At 61.2% G+C, this 12199-nt stretch overlaps 2 protein-coding genes across 2 annotated transcripts in view; both read left to right on the top strand.

Moving 5' to 3' along the window:
• The first annotated feature begins 1792 nt into the window (after positions 1 to 1792).
• LOC123028747 (sodium-dependent serotonin transporter-like) lies at positions 1793 to 10769 on the top strand. Its single transcript, XM_044440961.1, has 13 exons — positions 1793 to 1973; positions 3413 to 3547; positions 4116 to 4335; positions 4838 to 4976; positions 5600 to 5734; positions 7280 to 7383; positions 7828 to 7955; positions 8385 to 8497; positions 9183 to 9314; positions 9881 to 9980; positions 10170 to 10270; positions 10388 to 10555; positions 10689 to 10769. The coding sequence occupies exons 1-13, from the start codon at positions 1793 to 1795 to the stop codon at positions 10767 to 10769; spliced, it is 1737 nt and encodes a 578-aa protein (XP_044296896.1).
• A 1074-nt stretch (positions 10770 to 11843) lies between these two features.
• Positions 11844 to 12199, top strand: part of CUNH12orf76 (chromosome unknown C12orf76 homolog) — a 2727-nt gene continuing 2371 nt past the window's right edge. The window contains exon 1 of the mRNA XM_044440960.1: positions 11844 to 11904. Coding sequence (XP_044296895.1) covers positions 11844 to 11904 — 61 coding nt within the window. The remainder of the gene's footprint in view (positions 11905 to 12199) is intronic.

The raw sequence follows: 12199 nt of genomic DNA, 5'->3' as shown, positions 1-12199 counted from the left end.
CGTGAGAAGCCGCTTTTCCCCCGCTCTGACGGGGCGGCCACCTTGAGGCCAACGTGGGAGCGTTTCCCTTGGCAGCTCCCTTACCTGTTTGTCCTGGCTTTTGAAGTCCGTCCCCCCAGGCCCGTCCACCACAACACAACCTCTGCACCTTTGATTCGGCCCTGACTTGGTTGCAGCAAAAGCAGGAAGTCTTGTGGCACCAAAAGGCTAACACTTCTGTTATGGGAGATGGTTGGTGAGATGCACAAGTTGTTGTCCTCAGGTGGAAATGTTGGTGCGCGTACCTTGGCAAGAAGAAAAACACCATAAAGATTGAAAACTTGCATGCTTTGAATTAAATGCCACAGTTGCCCCAGCCTGGTGCCACCAGATGTTTCAGGCAACTGCCAGGGCCAAGGCGAGATTTGGAAGGCAGAGCGCGTGGCTTCCACCACCAGCTCTCCCTCAGTCCCCGCGCACATGATGGGTTGCAGACACCACAGGAATTGCCGGAGAAGCCCCAGGGCAAAAGAGAAGCAGCTGTCCTCCCCTTGCCCTGGGTCCCCTAAAGGCAAATGGACGCCCGCTTGGCCAGGTCCGTCAGTCCACATCACTCCGCGAGGAGGACGGGCCCCCTCACAGTGCCGCTTCTGACACCCGGGCAGGGCCGCCTTGCTCGGCCTGCCAGCCAGCAGCCGAGTCCCTGCACCAGCCTCACGCAGCCCTGCTCCCCCTCCGGCATCCGGGCCTCTTTTCCGGGAAGAACCGTTCAGTCGTGGGGCTGCTCCGAGAAGGGCCGGCTCACCCAGCGTCCTGCTGCTCAGTGACCAGGCGGATGCCTCGAGAACCCGAGGGCAGTCCCTCCCTGGCATCAGCGGGGGCTCGGGTATCCTTGGGCTGCGCACAGGCGTTCCTGCGGGTTGGCCTCTTCCCCGTACCTTCACCCAAGGACCTTCGACAGCCGACGACCCTCCCCGCCCTCTGGGTTCAGCCAGTCCGGCAGCTTGCCTGTGCCTGGGGTGTGAAGAGGCCCCGCTCTCCCCTGGGTCCCCCCCATGCTGCTTCACGGGCAGAGGGAGGCAAATGCCTGCCGAGCCATGCTCTGCGCGCTGCCTTGTAAGCGGCTGTAGCGGCTGCAGAGCCCTTTCCATCCGAGGGCAGAATCCCCCATCGGGGAGGTTTCTGGGGGCCGCATTCCGTAATCTGACTGCCGGCGTGAAGTGGTCCTTCCTTTGACCTGCCTGAACCCCCCACCACCCGGCTGCACGGCTGAGCCCTTTTGCTTCTGGGATGAGGAGAGGGGAGAGGGCGGCCCACCTTTTCTAAACCATGCTTAAACTTGTCCCTCTAAGGCCGCTCTGGGGTTGCAGCCCCCTCCGACCTGCTCCCTCCGGCCAGCTCCCAGGCCCAGTGCGCAGTGCCCGGACACGGCTCCCCACCAGCCAGGGCTCTCCAGGCTGGTGCTCTCAGATGAGCTGGGCTCTAAATCCTGGCCGTCCCCTGCCAGCCACGGATGCCAGGGGTTGCAGTCTGCCACTCCTGGAGGGCACCAGGTTGGGGAATGCTGCCCAAGGCCCTCGCGTGCGTCTGTGGCAGAGGCGAGGCGGGCTTTGCTCCTGGGCTACCTGAGCTCTCGCGGCCGCAGACCAGCCTCCCTCGGCACCTCCTCCTCCCTTTGATGCCAGGCAGACCTCTCCCGGAGGCGGCGGCTGCCGGTGGGGGTGCCCGTTCCTCCTGGCCCTCCCCTGCCGGGGTCTGCCTTCCCCTCTCCCCCTCTTCAGCTGCAATCCTTCGGGGGCTGGCGGGAGGCGGGATGGCTGCCGCTCCAGCAGTGCGGCCACCCAGGCCAGCTGCGCAGGCAAACCCGAGCCCCCGGACAGGCGCCAGGGACCAGTGGAGCAAGAAGGTGGACTTCCTTCTGTCAGTGATTGGGTTTGCTGTGGACCTGGGGAACGTCTGGCGGTTTCCTTACGTCTGCTATCAGAATGGGGGAGGTAAGGAGATTACTGCTTTATTTATTTTATTTTATTTCATTTTCTCCCTCCTTGTAAGCTGTTGCATGTTTTCTCCAGATTAGCCCCCAGAGCTCATTATTTCTCTTGCTGCTTTTCGACGTGTTCTGTTTGAGGCTGGGCTGGGCAAAACTTTTGCAGGATTCCTTCTGGTTTCCCCCCTTTTCCTTTCCCTGTTTTTCACCTTCTGCTCTCATCAGTTTGAATCCTGACTGGATCAGAATTTGGATTTCTGCGTGTGGAAGGAATGGCCCAAACAAGTAGGAATATTCAGACCTGAAACGCAGGCAGGGCAGTTCCTCTCCTTGCTAAATTTGCGGCTCTGCCCTGAGCACTGGAAGACACTGGCCAGTGCAAGGGCACCGCTCCAAATTCTGGAAGTCGCTAAAGACATCAGGCCATTGCACAGGCCAAGGTAACAGGCACACCAATCCTGGGAGGGCTTCTCAAAACAAGACCCTGATGGGGGAGCTGTCCATGGTATCCACATTCTGGGTTGCTGGGCTCAAAAAATGCAGGTCCATTAGAAAAATAATCCAAAAACTACAGCACAGTCATGGCTGTCTTAGGACCAACCAAAACATCCTGTAGTAATAGGCAAATTTGCTTGAACCTTTGTGTCATTTTGATCCTAATTAAGGTGTTATCATATTATCATATTTTTCCCTACCCTACTGTAACGCCATGTATTTCTTTGTCTTTTTTCCCTTAAATGTGTTTCCAGATCCTCAGTCTTCTAACACAGCTGGGGCATACAAATAATAGTAGAAATGCTCCTTAAACTACAGTCAAACAAGCTGAAGGGGAACAGGAGGGAAAAGGCAGACAAACAGAGAGGGACCGGACTGGGACCGCCTTTGCGCTGCTGGTCTGGCCCATCAAAGCAAGAAAGGCTCTTAGCCCCGCTGCCGGCAGGAATGATTACGCATTTGTTCAAAGGTAGCAAATTGTGGCCCTGGGAATTTTGAAAGCACTTAGGCAGGTGCTGAACCCTCCTTGAGCAAGTGAGCCAAGCCCCGGGCCAGGCATAATGAGAATAAAGCCAGAGCTGGAAGTCTGGGGGTAATTTATTTTGGCTTCATTCTGTTTTAAAATAGTAAAGGGTTTCCTGCATGTGTGTCTAAGATGCTTCATTGTTTTGGCTTTTATGATTTTACCTTTCGCAAACTGGCCAGAGGGTTTCACTCGCCGGGCTACATAGAAATGTGATTCCGAAGACCGTGGCAAGGTCTCACTGTGCTTGGCTGGAGGGGCTTGGCAGGAGGAGCTCCGGCCTGCCCTTCATGCCTCAGCCCCAGATTCACAGCCCACCCGGCGGCAAGGCAGGGGATCCTGCGACACAAGCACACGGATACTTGCCCACCTGTCTCAGGTGTGTATGGGACGACGCTGTGCACTCACGCACTCCTTCCCCTTCGCAGGAGCCTTCCTGATCCCGTACACCCTGATGGCCGTCTTCGGAGGGGTGCCCCTCTTCTACATGGAACTGGCCCTCGGGCAATTTCATCGGGTTGGGGCCATTCCCATCTGGAAACATATCTGTCCTATTTTTAAAGGTAAAGAAAGTGGGCCGGTGTGTAACTGAGTGTACTTTCCCTAAAAAAACAAAGAGCAGGTATGTGTGCCTAGGTACACCGTCTGCAAATTTAAGACGTTCGGCTTCCAGTGGTCAGAGGTGAGTTCTGCCAGTCCAGTGGTTCCTTGAGGAAGGTGCAAACGCGTTCCTGGAAGTGTCGCACTGCAACCGCAAACCCGTGCCCTTTACTCCAGCATGCCCCCCTTTCCCAGTCTGGTCCCTGCCGGCTGTTTTGGACGTCAGCTCTCATTTCCTTGGGTCAAGTTTTGAGACTGCTGGGAATTGTAGTCCAAAGGATTTGGAGGGCTGCGGAAAGATCCTGCATGTTTGAGCGGGGCAGCTCTCGGGGCAGAGCACGCTTTCCAGTCAGCGCACTGGGCTCTGAAACGGCCGCCCCGGGCTCGTCAGGCGCCCACGCCGGTTCCAGGGCCAGTGGCGCCTGCAGCCCCGGAGCGAAGCGCTTGGCGGGGGCGGCAGGCAGGCAGGCAGGCAGGCGGGGCGGGGGCCCGGGCCCCGCGGGCGCCACCTTGCTCCTTGCTCTCCCGCAGGTGTCGGCTTTGCCACCTGCGTCATCGGCCTGTACGTCTCCTTCTACTACAACACCATCCTGGCCTGGGCCCTCTACTACCTGTACTCCTCCCTCGCCCTCGCCCTGCCCTGGACCAGCTGCGGCAACCCCTGGAACACCCCCAACTGCACCAGCTACTTCGGGAGGAGCAACGCCACCTGGACGCCCTCCTCCTCGTCCCCCGCCGAAGAGTTCTACATGTAAGTGGCACGGCGCCAGAAAGAGCGAACCGATGGGGAGCAGGCCCCACTCGGGCCTCCGCCAAAGGCAGAGCAGCGGGGCCTCGTTACAGAGTTCGGCTTGCTTTTACCAAAGACGCTCAGTACAGCTTGTTTTGACCGCCTGCATCTTTGAGTTCGTGTCGGAACTGGCAGATTCTGCCAGAACACCCTCCTTCCCTCCCTGCAGTTGTCGGCGATAAGAGAAATCCTATGAAAACACAATAATATATCAAAGCCACGTTACCCTTCCCATTATGCCTATCAAAGGGTCAGGAGAACAGAGCTTGTCTTGTACCTCCCGGGATCCTGGCAGAGCCCCCTCTGCAGTAAGCAAGCCCAGGTGTTTCCGCGGGCCAAAATGGCGCTACTGCAGCCCCAAAGCCAGCCTGCCAAGGAGGCCCCGTCACGGGGCGGCCTGCCAGAGCTCGGATCCCGCTGGCGGCACGTGCGCCCACCGATCCCGGGCCTCTCTCTGCCGCAGGAGGAAGGTTCTCGGGCTGCAGGACTCGCGCGGCCTGGACAGTGTGGGTGGCATCCGCTGGCAGCTGCTGCTCTGCCTCATCCTCATCTTCACCATCGTCTATTTCAGCCTCTGGAAGGGGGTGAAGACCTCTGGCAAGGTGAGGGCTCACGGGCGGCATCCCGGCGTGGCGAGGGGGTGTCCTGGGGGAGTGCGTGGCCCCCCACGGTGGCTCTCATCCCTGCCCGCGGTGCCTGAGCAGCTGCCGGCAGCAACAGGTGCTGGGGGCAGAGAAGGGAAGTAGCGTGGGGGGCCACGCACTCCCCCAGGACACCCCCTCGCCACGCCGGACTTCCGGGACTTTCGGCTGCTCTTTGGGAGAAATTCTCTCTCCAGCGAGCATTTGGTGGATCCGGTTATGCAGTTAGTTTTACACCTTGAACTCTGGCCGTGCGAAATGGGGGACTCACACCGACAGATCATTTCTGGTGCCCGCTTGGTATGCCGTCGCATTAGCAGGGACCAAGCGCAGAGCACTCTGCCGGGGGGGGGGGTGTCCTCCGGGAAATCCCAGCTCTGTGGAAGTCGGTAGGAACGCTGCAGTGGTGCGGGTGCAAGGAAGGGGAGCAACGCATCCAGGGGAACGGCAGCGGGAATACTAGAACCCGACTCAGCTGAGGCTGGGGGGCAGGCAGCTGGCCACCCGAGGGGGAGTCGGCCGGCCACCCGGCTCGTCTGGGCCACTTCCTTTTCCAAACCACGTGGGCCGCCTCCTCCCCCCAGGTGGTGTGGGTGACGGCCACCCTGCCCTACGTCGTCCTGCTGATCCTGCTGGTCCGTGGAGTGACCCTGCCCGGGGCCTGGAGGGGGATCGTCTTCTACCTGCAGCCGAACTGGGAGAAGCTGACGAGCACGGCCGTAAGCCAGCGACACGCACGCATGCGCGCCTGCACATGCGCCCGGCGGGGCCCGCGTTGGTGTGTGGGCAGGTGCCTCGCCTTGGCCAAAATCCAGCTGGAGCCCCGCTGAAAGAGGCCGCAAGCCGCACAGGGTCCGGGGTGGGGGGCCGCTCTGGCAGTCCTTCGCGGGCGGCACCACCGTCGCCACGGTGCTCTGGGCGTCTTTCAGGGGCTGGGCATTCCTCTCCCCCAGAAGTAGCAACGGGAATTTCCGAGCAGTTCAGCGGCCTGGCCCCGTGCAGAATGCAGCCCTTGGTTTGGTGGGCGGACGCTCGGCAGGCGCACGGGGTGTGGCTTGAGGCCACCGCCACCCAAATCCCCCATTCTCCTTGCCCAGATGGTCTCAGAGCCGTCGTGCAAGCGCCCCCGGCTGCCCACCGTGGCCTGCCGGTGCCGGGAGCCCTGGCGTTCCCTCCACCCACCTCAGCGGCATTCAGGGCTGCCTGTGCCCTCCCACCTTGGGGCACATGACCAGGGGCTGCTGGGGCCCCGGACGGACGGCTGCCCCCGCTGGGCCCCGCGCTTATGTGGCGACCGCTTCGAGGGCCTGCCCGAGGCTCCGCGCTGGCGGCATCGGACTGCTCACGCCTCACGTCGCCAGTTCCGCTTGCCTTTCCGGGGGGGCCCCACCGTGGCGCTCGCCCTTCGCTCCCACCCAAAGGCGGGACGGCGCCCCAGGGGCAAGGAGCCCAGGAGGCTCGTGGTGGAGGGTCGGCGGTGCAGGCAGAGCGGTGCAGAGCCCGTGTGGGGCAGCCCAGCCCTTGGAAGGCGCCCTGCCAAAGAGGGCGGCAGGCAGTGCCAGCACCTTCCGCCAGCATGATGGAACTTGTAGTCCACCACATCTGGGGGGCACCAGATTGAGGATGGCTACTTTTAGCGTGTCATTTTTTCCGCCTCCCAAATCCCCCCCCCCATGAGTCATTTCACTTCGGTGAGCTCTCCCTTCGCCCAGCAGGCGCTGCCCTGAAGATCAGACGAGGCAGTGGGGAGGGAGGGTTCATTATCCAGTCGGGAAAGAGAAATGGGAGCGGGAGCCCTTGGAAATGCAAATCGCTAATTGGATCACTCATCTCATTTACTGTCTCCTTTGGACTTTCCTGGGCAGCTCGGCTTTCGCTCAGCTGACAACAGCTTCCTCTCTGTAATTACCACTGGCTGGCGGCCTCATGAATTGTCATGAAAGCAGCCCAGGTGGGGAGGGGGCACCCAGGAGTGGCAGCTGCGCCATTCATCCCCCTCCCCCCCCCTGCCACCTCCCCCCCACTTGCACTGCTGCCCCCAGTGAGGAGCCAGGGAGGTGGGCAGCCCTGGTCCGCGGAGCAGACGGAGAGGCCCGGGCCACAGACCTCTCCCTCGCTGGTGGGACGGACGTTGCTGGCCCCATATCCTCGAATGAACGGCACTCGCTTAGCGAGGTCGCTGGCCGGGCACCGGGCTCCCTGCCCCCAGCGCCTCCCTTTGCTGTGAGGGCAGCGCTTCACCTTCGCCGGTTGCCTCCTCCCAGGTTTGGGTAGATGCCGCAGCCCAGATCTTCTTCTCGCTGGGGCCAGGCTTCGGGGTCCTGCTTGCTTTGGCCAGCTACAACCCGTTCAGCAACAACTGCTACCGGTAAGGGCCTGAGGAGCACTCGTACCATGAACCCGGAACGGGCCTCCCCGGTCCCCGCAGCCTAGCACTGGCTGAGCGGAGCTGGGTGAGTGGCCAAAAGCGGGGGCTGGATTCACCATGCCAAAAGAGGACCCCGATTTACATAAAAGCTGCATAACTGCCCAGCTGCAGAGAAAGATGGTTAAAGCAGAAATGCAGGACAGGCGCAGTGCACAGGTGCGACCAGGTGACAGGGGCACCTGCCAGGCCCATGGCAACTGAGCTTCCCGTTCTTTGTTTCCGAACTGGAATGGGCCTGGACAGCCCTTCCAGGAGAGGACTACCTTCCGACGAAAGGCACGTGGCCATCCCGCGCCAGAGGGTGCTGCAGGACCGCTGCGCCCCACGAGCAGCGCCAGGCACGCCAGAGCCCCCGGGGCTCACCCCGCTCTCCCCGCCCTGCAGGGATGCCCTCGTCACCAGTGCGGCCAACTGCCTGACCAGCTTCCTCTCCGGGTTCGTCATTTTCAGCGTGCTGGGCTACATGGCGGAAATGAGGGGCGTGGAGGTGGAGGACGTCGCAAAGGACAGAGGTCCGTGCTCCCGCGCCGCATGCTGCGCAGCCGTCACGCTGGGGCGCCGCACCGCGGGTCCAGCGGGGCCCCCTCGGATCTGGCCGCGGGCGCCCTTGGTGCGCTGTGGGGCAGCCCAGAGCAAGGGGCGGCCCTCGTTCTCCAGGGCCGGCTGTGTCTGAGGCCAGCGTCTTCCCCACCCCACGGCTAGAAGCATTCAGGTGTCCTTTGGTGAAACGCGGCATGTGCGTCACCCACCTTTCAGTGAGGAAACACTTGACACTCGAGGTGCTCAACAGCTTTGAGGAGGCAGGAAGGAGAAAGAGGCTCAGCAGAGAAGCCCTCCTGCTCTTCCACGCAGCCCTCTCCACTCCATCCCTCCCAGGGTGGAGGGAAGTGCTCGGCTAGGTGCTCCAGGTAGGGAAAACCCAGGCTGGCTTTCTCTTGCAGGGCCCGGCCTGCTGTTCATCACCTACCCAGAAGCCCTCGCCAACATGGCCGGCTCCACCTTCTTTGCCATCATCTTCTTCCTCATGATGGTAACGCTGGGACTGGACAGCACGGTAGGGCCGGCTCTCCTTCCCTCCGCGGTCATGAGCCCAGGCGAGTCGCACCGCTTCCTCACGTGAGCGGGGAAAGCCCCACGTCTCAGGAAATGTGCGCCTGTTATCTGCTGCTGTCCTCCTTGTGCACACGCACATACAGGGAGGGAGGGAGAGAGAGAGGCGCATTTAATGGGAAATGGTACCAAATTCTGAGCACGTGCGCAAGCGACGGTTGTCACCCAGAGACACGTGCTCGTCCCCTGCAGCTGAAAGTGCAGAGCACCTCGGGAAGACCCTCGGGGGGTACGAAGGCATCCTGGACTGCCGGCTACGCCACAGGCCACGAGCGTTAGGAAGAGGTTCCTGCTCGTACACGTGGCCATGGGCGCAGTGTGTCAGGTCCATTCAGGCTCGTGCTTTTGAGTCAGTGGCGCCAGTCCGGTAAAGCCGCTGCTGCGATAGCCGGCCGGTGCTCTCTGAGGTGCCACCAAACAAGGTTTGGTTTCAGGTCTCCCGCCATTTTCTCAGCCAAATAATGTAATTTGGGTTTGAGGAACAGTTTGAAGCAGGCCGCAAACACGGTGAAGCGTCAGAGAACGGCGCTGTCCTTCAACGGCCTGAGTGTGCCATGCGGTCTCTGCGCAGGCGCGCATGGTGTGCTTTTGCGCAGTTAGTCTGACGACTCGGGGGGCTTTGCTTGCAGTTCGGCGGCTTGGAGGCCGTGATCACGGCTGTCATGGACGAGTACCCCCACATCCTGGCCGAGCGACGGGAGCTGTTCGTGCTGGGACTCCTCACCGTGTGCTTCCTGGGCTCCCTGGCGACGGTGACGAACGTGAGTGGCCCGAGGGGGCGGCGGGGGGGGGCCACCACCCTTTACCCCACCGTGCAAGGACTGGGCAGCCCCGTGAACGCACGTCTTACAAACAGCCTCACGCTTGGTGGCCCCAGCGGGCAGAGGCAATCCTAAAACTGCCGAATTTCGTGAGAACAGCAAACTAAGATGTTAAGAGAACCTGTATCAGGGGAAGGCCAGAGTAAAACCCTCTTTGTCAAGTATTAGTGAAATGCTACCCACGCGGGGCCTTGCTCAAAGTCTGCCATGGCGGGATCTGCGGATCCTGACCGGCAGCCCGTTCCAGGGGTCCCTCTCTCCTGGGCTCGCCCTCCTAAGCAGCCGGCAGGAGGGCCGCTGTGGCAGCTTTCCCGAATTCCACCTAAGAGCCGCTTACTTGGCACTGGAAGTGCCGGGGGGCCCGGAAGGCTTTCCCTCAGGCCGCAAACCTCCCGTGACTGCAGGGGCTCTGCAGGCCGCTGTTGTGTCAGCAGAGCGCTCCCGTCCCCCCAGTTTCCCATCTGAAAAGCGACCGAAGCGCACGCCGTCCCACCCTTCCTTTCTAGGGCGGCTCGTATGTCGTGAAACTCCTGGAAGAATTCGGCGCCGGCTGCTCCATCTTAGCTGTGGTGCTCCTGGAAGCCATTGCCGTCTCCTGGTTTTATGGTGAGGCAAGGAACAGTCTCGAAGTTCCCCCCGAGTCCCCAGAGAGACCCTTACCCTGCACTGCTCTTGCTGGGAAGTCAGGGAGGACTCACGCCGGGCAGGCCTCCCCGGGCTCACGGGGCTGCCCGCAGAGCGGGTGCCGGCGGACGGGGCCTGAGGATGCCTCCCCCCTCCCCCCCCCCCCCCCAGGGATGCCACAGTTCTGCAGCGACGTGAAGGCGATGCTGGGGTTTTCTCCCGGAGTCTACTGGCAGGTGTGCTGGGTGGCAGTCAGCCCGGCGTTCCTCGTGGTGAGTACTCGGGGCATCGCTGGGCCGTCACAGCAGTATTATGCCTGCGGCATCAGCGTATCTGAGGCCCCACAGAGAAAGACCGGCGAGAACGAGCACGTGCTCCTGTCCTGCCAGTTCATCATTGTCAGCTCCCTGCTGGAGCAGCCGCCGCTCACGATGTTCGGCTACCGATACCCAGCGTGGAGCGCAGTGGTGGGCTACCTCATCGGGGCCTCGTCCTTCGTCTGCATCCCAGTCTACATGGTTCTCCGGCTTGTCTGGACCCCGGGGTCTCTGAAGCAGGTCAGGGAGGTGGACTCCAGGAGACCACGGATTTGTGGGAGGGGGCTCTGCGTGTTTTGGGGGTGGGAACGGCCACCATTTAACTCTCTCCCTCACTCTGTCTGTCTGTCTGTCTGTCTCCTTGGCCACGCAGCGCCTTGCCTTGTGCCTTCAGCCGGAGAAGACGACTCGACAGCAGGCGCCGGAGTCCGTGCCTGGGCTGCTGGCCCCGTGACACCCCGAGCTGGCGCTCCCCAAATGGAGAGGAAGGCAGGCCGCTCGCGGGTGACCCCAGGGGCAAGGCGGACCACGAAGCAAGGGGAAGCGGGACTGCCTCGGGCCTCTCCCGCCGCTTGCTTTGTCCAGGAGCGCAAGGCATCTTCTGAGCAGGCCCAGGCCGCCCTGCCACAGGGGGCCCCGTGGGGACATCTGGACGGGCCAGAGCCTGTCCTGAGCCACCTCTGTTTTCCAGCCAGACCTTCTGCCATCCACGGCCCCTTCCAGTCCCTCCGTCTAATGCTCATTTCATGTGCCCCCCCAGTCATGTTAGGAAAACTGGCTGGATGCAGATTTGTTTGAATGTAATTTCCCAGAAGAATTTAAGAAAGGGAAAGTGGGCCAGGGGTGCAGAGAGTTCAAAGGCACATGGCCCGCAGAGCTCTGCTCCCTATTTGAAATGGGACTAACCCTAACCCTAATACAGGGTTAAATTCCATTGAAAAGAGGGCGATTTTGAAAAAGCCCTCGAGTAGCTTTTTCTGCGCAGCTCATCCTTTCTGCCCCTTCTAAACGCATTCCAACCATCAGAATCATGCCAGGACACCTCGTTTCCCTAACCCTACCCTGGCACACAACCCTAACCCGAATATATGGGTAAAATATCCTGATGCCCACAGAAAAAGGTGCTGTTAATAGCACAGGAGCAAGGTCACAAAAAACTTGGCAACCCAGCGTGCCCCGTGTGATGTGAGGCTCTTAGACATGTGACTTCTGCCAGCTTCCTTCTGCACCATTTTATTTTATTCTTTGTAGATGAAAGCACTGTGGACTTTAATTCTCCGTGCAACAGAATCTTTGCAGTTGCTCATTAACCGCAAGAATTCTTCATGTATTCATTTGGGGGCCGAGCGAGGCATTTTCCGTCCTGGGAGGGAGTGCCCGACTTATTTATTTCAATTGATTTGCTGCCCCCGGGACAAAGGCAGACGCTTCCTTCCGAAGAGGGCAGCCAGGAGCGAGCTCCCTTTCCCGGAAGCCCTTCGAGGACGCATGGGGAGCCCGGGGGATTTCTCGGCCTGTGGCTTGGGGAATGCGTCTGGTGGTTAAAAAACCCAGTAGGAAATGCGTGCAGCCTAAATGGGATTATGAGGGTGAGCGAAAGCCCCTCTTGCTGCAATGGGGACTGAGCGAGGCTCCGCCATCCCGCGCGTGGCTGCAGCCTGTGCGGGGCACGAAGCGGAGCGGCGCGGCCGGTCGGCCTGGAATAACGGGCGCGAGGCCAACGCGAGGCGGGGGCGGGCGCGCGAGGGGCGGGGCCGGGGCGGAGGCACGCCCCGCCCGCGCGCCCGCCCGGCTCCGTGGGAGGTGCGTCCGCGCGTGCGCAGCCGCCCCCTGGGGCCCCCCATTCCATGCCGCCCAGCCGCGCCGCCCCGCTTCGTGCCCCGC

The sequence above is a fragment of the Varanus komodoensis genome, unplaced genomic scaffold (genome assembly GCF_004798865.1).
Source record: "Varanus komodoensis strain SLA01 unplaced genomic scaffold, ASM479886v1 scaffold38, whole genome shotgun sequence".
In the NCBI taxonomy this organism is placed as follows: Eukaryota; Metazoa; Chordata; class Lepidosauria; order Squamata; family Varanidae; genus Varanus; species Varanus komodoensis.
Note: the sequence above shows the minus strand (reverse complement) of the source record. Positions and strands in the feature narration are given on the sequence as shown.

Excerpts from the sequence above, each read along its gene's own strand:
- LOC123028747 (XM_044440961.1), top strand. The coding sequence starts at position 1,793 with ATGGCTGCCGCTCCAGCAGTGCGGCCACCCAGGCCAGCTGCGCAGGCA. Across the intron at positions 1,974-3,412 it reads CTGCTATCAGAATGGGGGAG|GAGCCTTCCTGATCCCGTAC; the intron begins GTAAGGAGATTA and ends TCCCCTTCGCAG. Across the intron at positions 7,956-8,384 it reads GGACGTCGCAAAGGACAGAG|GGCCCGGCCTGCTGTTCATC; the intron begins GTCCGTGCTCCC and ends TTTCTCTTGCAG.